Here is a 15357-nt window from a genome sequence, read left to right as displayed (position 1 = left end):
AATAAACTCCACCTACTACAGTTGCCCACCTTACACTTGTCTACTTCTTACACTTGTCTTCTTAATAATACACTCCACCTACTACACTTTCCCACCTTACACTTGTCTACTTCTTACACTTATAACTTTACACTTGTCTACTTACTACACTTTACAATAATTTACACAATTACTACACTTTACAATAATTTACACAATAAGTCAAAAAACTTTGACTTTACTTTATCTTTCCACTATTTACTTTAGTACTTTTCATGACTATTTACTTTTCTTTTGGCCATATGTCTTCTTCCTTATCTCTTTATCTACGACTTTTTTTTTACATTTTTCTTCATGTGTCTTTTTATTTTTGTCTTCTTCTTCTTATCTTCTTCCGTCTCTATCTCATTTAATCATTCCAGCTGGACATCGGGGATTACATTATCTTCTTCATTGCATTTTAAACATATGTGATTTGGATATTTGTGTCTAATTAACTTACAATATCTGGTTAATAACTCTGCTGAAATAAATCATGTCTTTAGTGCTCGTGTTGTAGGTCGTTCTTCTGGTTTAAGTAATGATAAAATCCATCTCTGGACTTAATCCATATCTGCTTTTCTTAGCTCTCTTGAATTGGAATAAATCATTAACTGATCTCTAGAATAATAACTCCATATAGCATTTCCGTTTAAATAATTGTTAGCTAACTCCTGGATGATAGTTGATATACCGATTATTCTCTTTTTAGCATAAAAACTAGGTATCTCAATTTTTTGTATCTCTGATTGTTGTCCGATATCTTCTGGTATTATCATATCTTTTGTCAAACCTATCTTTACAACTTGGATCGGAGGTTTTATTTCTTCATATAGTATCTCTGCTGGTGCTGTATAGAATTTTATATAAAATAAGTTTCCCTTGGTTACTCTTTTATATGTGATAAATGCCTTATGTAATTTTGGCATTCCACTTATTTCTTTTCCATCGTAGGTATATACTGTATTTAATAATCCATAATTGTAACATGTTTTGACTAAATTTGCATTAGTTTTTGGCTATGCAATCAATTTATTATAACTTTGTAATTTTTGGGTTAGGTAATCTTGGTTTGGTTCTTTGGTTATAGTGGATCTTGGGTTAAGGTTAAGGTAAGTTTGGATTATAAATATATTCTCTATATAGGTACATGTGATATGCTTATATGTTTTCTTGTCATGATGTAGGCTATCTGCATATGTAGAGGTTTGTGGTTCTGTGATCAAAAGGTTTTTTGATATTTTTGGGGTAAATGATTTTTCAAATAACTTGTTCAAATTTATATTCTTGTGTTGTCTTTCACTAACTTGTCTGCTTGTACCTGCAGTTGTAATTGAACAAATGTTATTGGTTTTTGGGAGTTTCCCAATGTCTCCTTCTATCTCTGGAATTTTTTCGTCTTTCGATCGACGTAGCTCCGCATTTTTATAGTCATGCTGCTGACTTGTACTAGCTTTAGACTTTAGTTTTTGTATCTCATTTTCCATACTATCCACTTTGGTACAAAATGTAGTAATGGCTTTGAGTATATCTTCAATTGTATTTTCTTTCTCAGTGTGAGTATCTTTGTCTTGATAAGTAATCTGCAATAACATTCTTATCAGTTTTTATTACTTCAATAGTGAATGTAAAATTTAATATATTTAATACCAATCTCCTTATTTCTTTTGTCGTCACTGAATCTTGTATTTTTCTTGTTAGCCACCATTTTACTTGTGTGTTATCTGTCCTTATAATAAATTTGTTATATACGATATATGGTTCAAATGATAATAAACATTTATATACTGAATATAATTCTTTCCTGTTTATTTCCCATTTTATTTTTGTATTAGTAAATGTTCCTGAATAATATCTACAATGATGTTCTATTTTTTCTCCATCATACTCGTATTTTAAGATTCCTCCATAACTTTGATTCTACTATATAGGTAAGTTTTTTGTTTTCATCCGGAAAATATAGTTTAGGTAGGTTCTTACATAATAATTTTATTTTTTGTATTTGTGTTTGGTCTTTCTTATCAAACTGGTATACTACATCTTTCTTTTGCTTGGTAGTGAAGTTGAGGACTCCATTAAACCGTGGTCATGAAATCTGATTCTTAACATTTCTCATATATTTGGTAGAAGAGTAGAAGGATCAGAAGGAACATCTGCACTTGCCTGCCAACAAAACAAAACAAAACAACTCTAGTGAACCTCCAATCAATATAGTCTCCAAGTGTTAAGAACTCAATATCACATCAAAATTGTGAAATAAACTACCTATCATAAAAAAGCAATGAACCCCCTGGTGGGTTGTCAAGGCTTAAGCACTAATGGGTCTTTTTGTCCTAGTCCTAGTATAAAATTTGGGATTATATTTATCGCGTGTTTGAACAGTGTTCTTGGCTGATACGATATAAATCTATCCCATATGCAATGTGGCATTATAATTCCAGGAACATCCTTGGTCCGGTCCCTAAGAATAGCGGACTTCTTGTTATGAAGCACTATCCAATATGTTTGTACTTTGCCAACTTACATGGAAATCTTACACTTGCCCCATGACACCAGAAGCCAAGGAAATAGAGAGAGTTATGCTTTACAAACTCACATTTAATCAGGGGTCAATGCCCATGAAAGCAATCTAGAATGCATAGAAATAATACTCTTGGAATTAATGTCTAGAAAAAGATATCTTAAAAATTGAACTTAAGCATAAAAGAGTTAACCAAAAGAGGCCATAGGAAGTTTTAATGGGAGTTCAATGCAGCGTCCCATGAAGGAATTAAATGACTTCAATATGAAGATTCTTTGGATGAAAATTGTTTTGTGCTGCCTAAGAACTGAAACACGTTAACATGTCTGAATGTTGCCTGTTTTACTTCAAAAATAAAAAAAGTTAAATTTTTATTTTCCTTTCCAGATAAGCTTGAAAATGTCAATCTCATTTTCTAAAGTAGCATTTCCAAAAGTGAAAGAAGAACTTCCATGCAACAATCTGGGTAATTTGCTGGGAAACCACAGACAAACCCAGGATTTGAGAACTCAAGTTTTTCCACTTTTGGTGTAACGTAATCATATCATACCTCGAGATATCTTGTTATCAACATTTTGGTGCTGAAATTAAAGCCTTCAACTGATTCTCCTTTCTTACGAGATGCATGAAGTTGCTTTCTAACTTGAGTCGCTAAAGATTGTAGAGAACATTAATAAACAAGGTAACTCAGTATTATATTAGTATCATAGAATGTTCAATTACTCAATTTTAAGGCATTCTCTTAGAAGTACCTTTCCTAGCTCCACACCCCACTGATCAAAAGAATTGATACACCATACAAAACCTTGGACTGCAACTTTGTGCTCGTAGATGGCCATTAACTGAAAGAAAGAAAAGATGATACTGTTAAGATGAGATTAGTGATAACAAGAAGAGGCATGTGTCTTTACTTGAGTGTAACACCCCGTATTCTACGTGCACTACTTCTATTTATTACGCTTAAAAAACCACCTTGTGGTATAGTTATGGACTTGGTTTCCTATGCAACTAGCGACAATAGAATAGATTTAAAGTGAATTGACTGTAGATTTTAATGTGACCCGATTAAGTTGAAGTCGATGGAAGTATTTAAACTTGAGCTCATAAGTTGGTATTTGAATCTAAAGTTTAAAGTGACATAGTGTATATAAGTTTAAAGTTAAGTTAAAGGTATTAAGGTCTAGAAATGGAATAAAAGGTGCTTGCTTGACTTCACTAAGCTAGTAGATGACAAGTAGGTGCATCACCTACTTTGACTTATTGACCAGCCCAAAGGACCAAGTAGGTACATCACCTACTAGGACTTTTTTCACCATGTTATTGGGCCAAGTACACTACACCTACGTGCATTAATCTGGCCCAAGTTGAATAGAAGAATAAGGGGAAAACGGACAGCCAAGGCCCAATCTTTCCAAGCCCACAAGAAATAATTTGAATGGAAAAGTAGGTGCATCACCTATTTAAATGTGTGGTCTAAATTAAAGACACATGTTTGGCTGTAAAAGAAGTACAAGAAAGGTGGCAAAAGGCCCAATGTTCTTAAGTCCAAAAAGGCCCAAGTATGTGGGTCACCTACTTGAAAAATTATGGCCCAAAATGAGTGAGAAAGTCAGCCAAAGAAGGTCCCTTTAAAAGGGATTGATATCAGCTTTTTCTAACCATTTTTACTTTGCCAAAAATCTGATTTCTAGAGCTTTTCTCTTCTCTCTCTTAGCTTCATACAACAGCCATTAAATACCATTAGGGTTCTTGAATATTAGGGATTTCAAGCAATAGGAAGATATAATTTAAGACGAGTTAAGGAGGACAACCTTTACCTTGAAGAATCCAAGTCTTAGCAAGTAATAGTTCTGTCCAGCAAGGTAAGCTACTGCAATTTTCTCCCTCTTGTGCTTGATTTAATTAGGACACTTGGTACGTGCTAGTGAGTTGGAAATTGTAACTTTTACATGGTGTAATATTGGGGAGGATGTTCTGGTGATTAGTGCATGTTGGGATGGCCATGATGGGGAGTCCTCTTTAACTTCAGTCATGAGCTTGTTTGAGCACCTTAAAAGTAATGTTAACTCTTCAAGTGCTGGTGATCAGAAACAATGATTCATATTTCTTCTGTTACATTATTATGTTTAAGGATTGTTTTATGTATGTTATGATAAGGGATGTGACTAGATGTGCAGGTAAGTTATGGAGACGCTAAAGGACTTAAATATTGCAGGAAGGTTTGGGGAGGACCTGATACGATGGTTGTACAGTATATATACGTGATTTAAGGGAAAAGGAAGGAAATAAAACATTGACTAGATAAATTGCATGCTTACTGCGTGGTTATTATTTTGGTGAGATCAAGTAGCTCAAATTGATTGATTAGCTACTAATACTAGTCTTACAACTTATTTTATTGTAGATTAGTAATCTGAAGAGAAGGAGCTTAAGTCATACTTTTTGAATTGTATAGCAAGGTATGTAAGGCTATTCGATTTCCTATTTCTTTGGCATGAATCCAACACTTGCATTACAAAAAGTAAACTTTCTAAGTGCCCTTGGTAGTGATTGATCCATAGGTGCAGTTCCTACTCCCTAGAGCATTAAAGTGAGTACTCTAATATGAGTTTGTTACTAAATGTACGTGCTTACTCTACCAAGTATTAACATGCAAGGTTTAAACTTGTTTCATCGTCAAAGTACCCTTGGCACGTATTTCCCTTATATAAATCAAAATGATCCTAGATTACACATGGTACATATGTTTGTATGTTGGATATACAATTTGCCCATATCATGCCAACTAGCTTCAATTATCTATATATATGTTATCTTGTCACATGTTCATATGTTCCCTTTATTGGTTATTACTCCCATTGTGTTAGACTATAATGTACCTCACAAGATCCCTACTTGCTATGTTGTACATTTTATATGTACTTACTTGGAATATGTATTCGTCCTTAAGTTGATTCTGCCCACATTCTCCCTTGGTTCCACTTTCATGTATACCTTGTATTTGATATTAGTTAGTGAGTATCCGGCTAGAATATAGAGTTCAAATCTCTTGGATGAATGTTAAATGTCTTCACTTGATATGTGCTTCAATTTGAGATGTCGAAATGCTTAACTGAGTCATATTCTCCTAAGTATTACATGTGCATGTCACATTTGCTTCCCATGTCATTGTTATCGTAAGTCCATATTCATATGTCTTCTACTACTGGTCCATAGTTCCAAATCTTAACAATGATTACGACCACCAAAATAGCAATCTAAAAAAATATAATGATCATCAAAAGAACAATCTCTAAAGAGTTATAATTATCCAAAAAAAAAACAATCTCGAAAGAGTTATGAACATCAAAACAACAATCTCAAAGATAAAGAATTTAAGTGAAGCTATCTGTATAATTATGGGTGGCAGCCCTAGGGCAAATGCCTAGCATGGGTCGATTAGAATTGGTATAGAAGGTGGAAACTCAAGGGCGAAAGCCTAGCATGGGCCGATCCCAATTGGTATAAGAGGGTGGCAGCTCAGGGGCGAAAGCCTAACATGGGCCGATCCCAATTTGTGGAATTATGAAGACAGCATCTCAGGGTTAAAATGCCTAGCATGGGTCATCCTCTTCTACCGTTGATCAGCTGGTCATTTGTATCATATGTCTTATAAATATTATAATGCAAAGAAAAGTAAAGAAAAGAATGTAACATACATGATTCCACAAGTATAAGCAAAGGTGGTCTCTAATCCTTATTTATTGCTATTTGGTTTCACTTGAGCTCTCATTTTACATATGGTTGTATTATGCCTTACATATTCAGTACATTCTTTCATACTGACGTCCCTTATTGGGGATGCTGCATTTCATGCTGCCACGTACAGGTACTCAACTAGTAGATCTCCCCAATAGAAGCACATGATACTCAGCGGTTGTTGGTGAGCTCCAGGTTGATTCGGGGCTTTACCGAGTCTGTACTATGCTTATTTCATAGTGGTACAGTCATGGATTCTAGTAGAGGCTTTGTAGACATTGTAAAGCTATTATTTGTATTCATAGTTTCACTTGTCACATGTATCGATTCAGCTAGTCAATATGTATTGTATATGAAGCTTCTCATCAGTAAATCTATCTGCATAGTAGTTTACTTTCTAATCACAGGTCACTTGTAAATCATGTGTTCATATGGTACTTGTCCGCCTTACCTAGGGTTGGGGTGTGACAAAAGTGGTATCAGAGCAGTTCTTCCTAGAGAGTCTACAAAATCGTGTCTAGTAGAACCTTACTTATGAATGTGTTGCATGCCACATTTATAATTAGGGGGCTTCTTGGACATTTAGGAAATGTTATTATCCTTCATAATCCAGATCGTGCATTAGAGCAAAGTTAAGAAGTCAATTTCCACTTGTACCTGATCATGTTATTCATATTATGTTTACGATGGTTAAGATTAATGGTAGCTAAAATTTCAACATGCAACCTACAGAAAAGGATCTGAAGTTATCAATATTTAGACTACATTAAGCTCATTTTATTCGACCATCCCACTCCACAAGGTATGTAAAGGCTTTTATGTTATATGCATTTTAAGTTGCATTTTTGCCATTTGTATCACATTGGTTCAATTGAGAAAGATATAGTATGGTTATCCATATACTTAAAAAATATGGGTCACCTAGTTACGTATATGAGCCTGTAGCATTTCTAAGCATATCTTCTTAGAAGGATGTATCCAACTCTGGAGTTCTATATTTCCTCCATATTTATAGGATCTATTCCTATAGAGGACACTCGTTCTCAGTCTGTGTTATACATAGAATTTTTGGTATTACACATGTACTCTAAATTGATGTTGTTGAACCAATTTCTTTTAGTTGGAAGAAGGCAGTGGCACAATCTGATAGCTAAATCTATCAGTGCAATAGTGTTACTAGAGATATCCCTAATTGGCTGACAAGGACTAAATTCTCACCATATATCATCCCGATTATGTTAATAGTTGGTTTTATATGGTATGTTCCAACCACCCCGAATAAGTACTAATAACCTTTATATTCTTTTCATGATTATGAAACTTAGAGATAAGTGTGCTAATTACTACAAATGATATATTTATGGTAGTTCCTACTACAATCTATATTTTGGTTGTAGAGGATTAGTATGTGACCAAAGGGTTAAGGTTAACAAAAGAAAAATTGATTGGTTAGACCTAAATTGTGATTAGTTAGGTTGTACATAGTGGGATTAGAGTACATGAAGCTACTACTAGTTTTGATTAAAAGGTACTTGTTAGATAGGAAGCATGTGAGAATGAAGCTTGAATGACACATGCCGAATATGTACGTAGAGCATTATTCACATGTATTGACTTCCATCAATTTGAATAGAGCTACTATAGGGTCATTTAATATATGCCTGCAATAATTCATCAGTCATAGTCCAGTTAAGGGAGAGGAAAAATTGAGCATATCCTAGTTGTTATTATTTGCTATCTTGCATGGGAAAGGAGTCGGAGCACCCTCACTTGTTATTAGATTTCATGTTTTATGGTGCGTTCAAGCTTCACTATTTATTTTCTATTTCGACCTTCAAACGGCACCAGGCGTTGAGCGTGATATAACACAAGCTAGTAATAAAGGCAAAGTTGACCTCGACCTCCTACTATAAAAGATGAACTATTGAGGATTTTCTTTTTCTATCTTGACTGTAGTGTTTAGATTGACCTAGACGGAAGCCAAGTCCCAATAGCAGAACACCTATAAGAATTCTTAGGAGATTGAAGAGAGTAGATGGGGAAATCAATTGTATGTGTTTAAGTGAGTAAGGAATATGAGTAGAGCTATCCCACCTGTTACTTAATGCTTAAGACAGTGTGTTTGCCCTTAATATGGTAGAGTGGTTCTATAGGATATCTCGTAGTTTCCAAAGATGGTTTGTTATATAATTATACATGTTGCATGTTCCATAACTTATCTATTTGTATGTCATTTGCCCTTTGTGGATCACTTTCTCACATGTTTTCTAATGTCATAGAATGCTTACATGTAAGTGTTATCCGCTTCAGAGTACCCTTGTTTATTATTATATGTTTTTGTAGGACCTTTTTCTTACATGTTCTTTATTGCAATGGTTACTTTTCACATGTCACTTGTCCATATTGTGTGGGTACTGCATGCTAATTGATAATATGTTATGGGAAACAATAGTGCTCGTGGGTTATATGACTCGCATATCACTTGTTTACATGGCATATGCATCATAAACCATTTCTATGTATATTACATGCCTCGTAGCCTACTTGCTTAAACATTACATGCCTTATAGCTTTTCTAGCCATGTGTCATGTGTTCACTTGCTCATATTTCATAACTGTATATATTATTGACATGTTAGGTCACCAATCCATGCAATATAACGCACTTGATCAATGTGATTTGTGTTCCGTAGTTCATATTTCATATAGTCTACTTTCTTACGTATTATATATTTTGTAGTATTCATGTATCATGTGCTCATCTAGTCCATTTCCTACATTCCTTATAGTTCATTCGCTCACACGCTACCCTATGAACCATCTGCGTGCGTACACCATATATTTCTATAGCTTAATGCCCGTATATTATGCGCTCCCTTTTGTGCTAATCTACCTATGTGTCATACCCAATGTGACTTATTTATTTGTACACTATGCCCCTCTGTGAATATTGACTTGAGTTTTGAACATTTTAGGAAAACATTTACTTGTATCATTATATAGTGAAGATTTTGACCAGAAAAGGTTGGGCATATATGTAAATTTTATCACAACCATAGATAAATAACTTAGTATAATGCCTTATTCAAAGGTGCGGCTTAAAACTTTAGATTTTATATTAACAGCTATGCGTTCTTATAAGTCTCACCTTTTAAAAGCGTCATGAGATAAAAGAGAAGGGAAAGTAGAGCCCCGATAGGTTAGGCCTTTGATTTTGTGTTTGTTCCATATACGAAAAAATTGGGAGATACATACCTCCATTGAAGTATTGTGGAAGGAATAGAATATAACATAAGATACTTGGGAATATGGTAGAGATCCTAAGTACCCCTCCTCATTCTAAACATCAACATAAGGATCTGAGATCATGTGGTCCCCTTATATGATCATGAATCCTACTAGCATTTGTTCATTTGATATGTCATTTGCATGTCTTGTGTTTAGGTATATTAAAGTCCTTATTTGTATGAGTTCTACTTGTGTATATTCAATGAATTACATGGTCAAGAAAGGGGTTTAATTTGTCATATTAATATTTTATGAACCATATCTATTGAGACTTCATGCTAGACTTGTCAATACGTGTTTTAGGTTAGTCTATGGATTTTGGATAGTCCTATTTATAATGGGAACTCTCGCAAATCTCCAAATGAAATTCCAAGGTTAACTAAACTATCAGCTTCACTCATCATTCGAGGACAAATGATCATAAGAGGGGGAGGATGTAACACCCCGTATTCTAGGTGTACTAGTTCTATTTATTACGCTTAAAAAACTTCCTTGTGGTATAGTTGTGGACTCGGTTTCCTATGCAACTAGTGACAATAGAATAGATTTAAAGTGAACTATCCGTAGATTTTAATGTGACCCGATTAAGTTGAAGTCGATGGAAGTATTTAAACTTGAGATCATAAGTTGGTATTTGAGTCTAAAGTTTAAAGTGACATAGTGTATATAAGCTTAAAGTTAAGTTAAAGGTATTAAGGTCTAGAAATAGAATAAAATATTAAGGTGCTTGCTTGACTTCACTAAGCTAGTAGATGACAAGTAGGTACATCACTTACTTTGACTTATTGACCAGCCCAAAGGACCAAGTAGGTGCATCACCTACTAGGACTCTTTTGACCATGTTATTGGGCCAAGTATAGTACACCGACTTGCATTAATCCGGCCCAAGTTGAATAGAAGAATAAGGAGAAAATGGACAGCCAAGGCCAAATCTTTCCAAGCCCACAAGAAATAATTTGAATGGAAAAGTAGGTGCATCACCTACTTAAATGTGTGGCCTAAATTAAAGACACATGTTTGGCTGCAAAAGAAGTACAAGAAAGGTGGCAAAAGGCCCAATGTTCTTAAGTCCAAAAAGGCCCAAGTGAAAAGTCCAAGTCGGTAGGTCACCTACTTGAAAAATTATGGCCCAAAATGAGTTAGAAAGTCAGCCAAAGCAGGTCCCTTTAAAAGGGATTGATATCAGCTTTTTCCAACCATTTTTACTCTGCCAAAAATCTGATTTCTAGATCTTTCTCTCTTCTCTCTCTTAGCTTCATACAACAGCCATTAAATACCATTAGGGTTCTTGAATATTACGGATTTCAAGCAATAGGAAGATATAATTTAAGACGAGTTAAAGAGGACAACCTTTACCTTGAAGAATCCAAGTCTTAGCAAGTAATAGTTCTGTCCAGCAAGGTAAGCTACTGCAATTTTCTCCCTCTTGTGCTTGATTTAATTAGGACACTTGGTACGTGCTAGTGAGTTGGAAATTGTTACTTTTACATGGTGTAATATTGGGGAGGATGTTCTGGTGATTAGTGCATGTTGGGACAGCCATGGAGGGGAGTCATCTTTAACTTCAGTCATGAGCTTGTTTGAGCACCTTAAAAGTAATGTTAACTCTTCAAGTGCTGGTGATCAGAAACAATGATTCATATTTCTTCTGTTACATTATTATGTTTAAGGATTATTTTATGTATGTTATGATAAGGGATGTGACTGGATGTGCGGGTAAGTTATGGATACGTTAAAGGACTTAAATATTGCAAGGATGTTTGGGGAGGACCTGATATGAAGGTTGTACAGTATATAGACGTGATTTAAGGGAAAAGGGAAGGAAATAAAACATTGACTAGATAAATTGCATGCTTACTGCGTGGTTATTATTTTTGTGAGATCAAGTAGCTCAAATTGATTGATTAGCTACTAATACTAGTCTTACAACTAATTTTATTGTAGATTAGTAATCTGAAGAGAAGGATCTTAAGTCATACTTTTTGAATTGTATAGCAAGGTATGTAAGGCAATTCGATTTCCTATTTCTTTGGCATGAATCCAACACTTGCATTACAAAAAGTAAACATTCTAAGTGCCCCTGGTAGTGACTGATCCTTAGGTGCAGTTCCTACTCCCTAGAGCATTAAAGTGAGTACTCTAATATGAGTTTGTTACTAAATGTACGTGCTTACTCTACCAAGTATTAGCATGCAAGGTTTAAACTTGTTTCACCGTCAAAGTACCCTTGGCACGTATTTCCCTTATATAAATCAAAATGATCCTAGATTACACATGGTTCATATGTTTGTATGTTGGATATACAATCTACCCGTATCATGCCAACTAGCTTCAATTATCTATATATATGTCATCTTGTCACATGTTCATATGTTCCCTTTATTGGTTATTACTCCCATTGTGTTAGACTATAATGTACCTCACAAGATCCCTACTTGCTCTGTTGTACATTTTATATGTACTTACTTGGATTATGTATCCGTCCTTAAGTTGATTCTGCCCACGTTCTCCCTTGGTTCCACTTTCATGTATACATTGTATTTGATATTAGTTAGTGAGTATCCGGCTACCATATAGAGTTCAAATCTCTTGGCTGAATGTTAAATGTCTTCACTTGATATGTGCTTCAATTTGAGATGTCAAAATGCTTAACTGAGTCATATGCTCCTATGTATTACATGTGCATGTCACATTTGCTTCCCATGTCATTGTTATTATCGTAAGTCCATATTCATATGTCTTCTACTACTGGTCCATAGTTCCAAATCTCAACAATGATTATTGTCATGCCCAAAATCCCATTAAGGCGAACCGGCACCCGTTGCCGAGAAGGCTCGGGAGAACCAACCTGTAATCATGCTCTATCTATGAACATTTAAAGGTGCTGCCATAATGGATAACATGTTCTCATGAAAGTAGACAGTATTAACAAGCCAAAAGAAAGTTCACATGACTTGACCGTTGGGACCATGATGTCTAAGACACGAGGCACAACCACACTTTACTATACATAGTCTACAAAGCCTCTAAATGATAAAACATTATGGGGTTAAGGTCGGGACAAGCCCCACCTTACACTCAGCTACTATACAATACCAAAATACATGCTATAAACTCGGAAAGCCCCGAATCAACCTGGAGCTCACCAATAGCCACTAGATGCCATGTTCTCCTACTGAGGAGATCTACTAGCTCTTGTACCTGCAGCACGAATTACAGGTCCCCCGAGAGAGATGTCAGTACGGGAGAATGTACTGAGTATGTAAGGCATAAATTACTGTATGTGAAATAAGAACTCAAATGAAACCATATACCAATGTAAGAATACAAGACAACCTTTTCTCATATTATGGAATCAGGTACTTTACCTTCTTTTCTTTACTTTATCATTCTTTACCTTATACTTTGTGCACAACATATAATGCAAATGACCAGCTGATCAGTGATAGACATATAAATTGGATCGACCCATGCTAGGCTTTCCTTTAACCCCTGGGATACCACCCGTAATATTGGGATCGACCCATGCTAGGTGATTCTTCCACCCATCAATAAGCAGATTCATTTAATATATCTTTCCATTAACATTTGAGATGATTCTTTTGAGTTGTGAGACTATGTAGTCAACAAGTGACGTGTAATAATCATATAATGCAGAAACAACAACGTAGAGAGTAGTTACACAATTTAATGAAATGCATAGGAGCTGAAATAATATATAGACCTTATTTAGTTAAAAGGAGAACTCATGCAGGGTATTCAATGTATATGTACAGATTTGACAATGAACATGTATCGGAACGTGCAAACATGTTAAAGAGTGAGAACAAGGTCATAAGTCGTGTTGGAGCTAGTAGGCTGCCTCTATGTGTTGAGGACGAGTCTAGATTTCATGTCAATTAGTAGGAAATCGGAAAGCCTTACATACCTTGCTGTACCACCTTGTAGTTACCTTGAAGTACCTTCCTTTCTTTTCAAATACTTATCTACAATAGAGTAGGTGATAAACTAGTATTAGTAGTTACTAAACATGCTTAGGCAGTCCAATCTCACTCAACAATAATGCTCGGGCAGCAAACCCGTAATTACCAAACTAAGGGTGTTCTTTCAATTCCCGCCTTCTTTTATTGCATTTGTACACTACACAACTATATTTCAATATCAACAATTTACAGCCTTTCCAGACATCAACCAAGTTGTCCCCAATATGTTTACATATCAACTTGTCCCAAAACAATCCTAACAACACAACATACAATGGAGGACGTGAAACCATTGTTTTCCATCATCATCCCACAAGTTCTTATCAACAAGTATACTTAAAATATCATACTTAGACTCGTGTTTAAGGAAGACAAAGATAGGGTAGTCACTTTACCTTAATTCTTATAACTCGTTTTCTTTTAACTTTAACTCTTCAATAACTTGAGCTTCCCTTGCAAGGGCTTGGGTTTATCCAAGAACCCTAGGAAACTTGTGGATGTTGCTATGCTTTGAAAGAGAGAGGAGAAGCTTAAAGAGAAATCTGATTTTTTTATCTATTCTTAAAAGTGAGGAAATCGCCAGCAACTTTGGGATTATAAAGGTCAGCCACTAATTTTTCAAAGTGGTCCAAGTAGGTGATACATCTGCTTGGAATTATATATACACAAAATGGGCCCTTTATGTACTCATCTTAGGCTGCAATCTTTCCCCTTTCTAATATTAAGCCATGGGCCAGAATTATACCCTTAATTTGGGCCTTAATCTTTATTGGGCTCAAGTAGTTGGACTTGGACAGATTGGTGTGAGGCCTCATCTCCATTCCCTTTTCCTTTTTATTTAATTTGGGCCTCAAGTGAGCCCACTAATGCATGAACTAATCTTCCCCATCTACCTAGCCCATTTGAGCTAAGCTTGTAGGTGACATCTGCTAGCTTTATAAAGTCCAACAAGCACCTCAATTCTTTTATTTGTTTTCCGAGAGTAATCTCCTTAGTTTAACTCAAAACTTATATACACTTGATCACCTTAACTTTTAGACTTACATAGAGCCCTTCGATCCAGAATTTAAATACTTCTAAAATTTAACGTTCACTCGATTGTGCAATATCGCAATGTACGGGAGTTACCCTTATAGCTTCTTTATTGTCACCATTCATCTAGGAAATCAAGTTCATTACTTATACCACCAAGCTAAATCAAGTTCCATATGTGTAGAACTTGTACACGTAAAATATGGGGTGTTACATCCTCCCCCCCCCCCTTAGGAACATTCGCCCTCGAATGCTAGCATTATCAGGTAGCTTAAATAAGTTCAAACCTTAGTTTAAATCAATTGTTAACCACATAATAAATACCCTTTCATGCGTACCTATTAATGCCCCCATTCTACACCTTGGACTTCACCTTTAGGTTCAAATAAATAAGGGTACTTGAATTTCATCGCTTCATCAGCTTGCCACGTTACTTCTTCTACTTGTTCGTTTCTCCAAAGCACCTTTACTGAAGCCATTTCTTTATTCCTTAGCTTTTTAACCTGACGATCCAGAATAGAAATAGGTACTTCTTCATAAGTGAGATCCTCTGTAACTTGTACATCTTCAATAGGAGTAATATAGGATGGGTCACCTACGCACTTCTGAAGCATTGAGATATGAAACACCGAATGAACTGTTGAAAGCTCCTGAGGTAGCTCTAACTCATATGCAACTTGGCCAACTCTTCGAATAATCTTATATGGCCCTATGTAGCGTGGACTCAACTTTCACTTTTTACCAAATCTCATGACCCATTTCATTGGCGATACTTTT

General features: G+C 35.4%; 1 protein-coding gene across 1 annotated transcript; it reads right to left on the bottom strand.

Moving 5' to 3' along the window:
- Positions 1 to 2093: 2093 nt before the first annotated feature.
- LOC125809508 (glucose-6-phosphate isomerase, cytosolic 2B-like) lies at positions 2094 to 14706 on the bottom strand. Its single transcript, XM_049489129.1, has 5 exons — positions 14677 to 14706; positions 12662 to 12766; positions 3294 to 3381; positions 3090 to 3199; positions 2094 to 2181 (listed from the first exon to the last, which is right to left on the bottom strand). Exons 1-5 carry the CDS (start codon positions 14704 to 14706, stop codon positions 2131 to 2133), a joined length of 384 nt encoding a protein of 127 aa, XP_049345086.1. The 3' UTR covers positions 2094 to 2130.
- Positions 14707 to 15357: the final 651 nt, after the last annotated feature.

The sequence above is a fragment of the Solanum verrucosum genome, unplaced genomic scaffold (genome assembly GCF_900185275.1).
Source record: "Solanum verrucosum unplaced genomic scaffold, falcon-dt-bn FXZP01000446.1, whole genome shotgun sequence".
NCBI lineage: Eukaryota > Viridiplantae > Streptophyta > Magnoliopsida > Solanales > Solanaceae > Solanum > Solanum verrucosum.
The sequence above is the reverse complement of the archived record's forward strand: the minus strand, read 5'-3'. Positions and strand labels throughout refer to the sequence as shown.

Coding starts and splice junctions, on each gene's coding strand:
- LOC125809508 (XM_049489129.1), bottom strand. CDS start 14,706: ATGAATGGTGACAATAAAGAAGCTATAAGG. Junction 12,767..14,676: donor ACAATAAAGAAGCTATAAGG/GTAACTCCCGTA, acceptor TTCGTGCTGCAG/GTACAAGAGCTAGTAGATCT. Junction 2,182..3,089: donor TGATAACAAGATATCTCGAG/GTATGATATGAT, acceptor TTTTGTTGGCAG/GCAAGTGCAGATGTTCCTTC.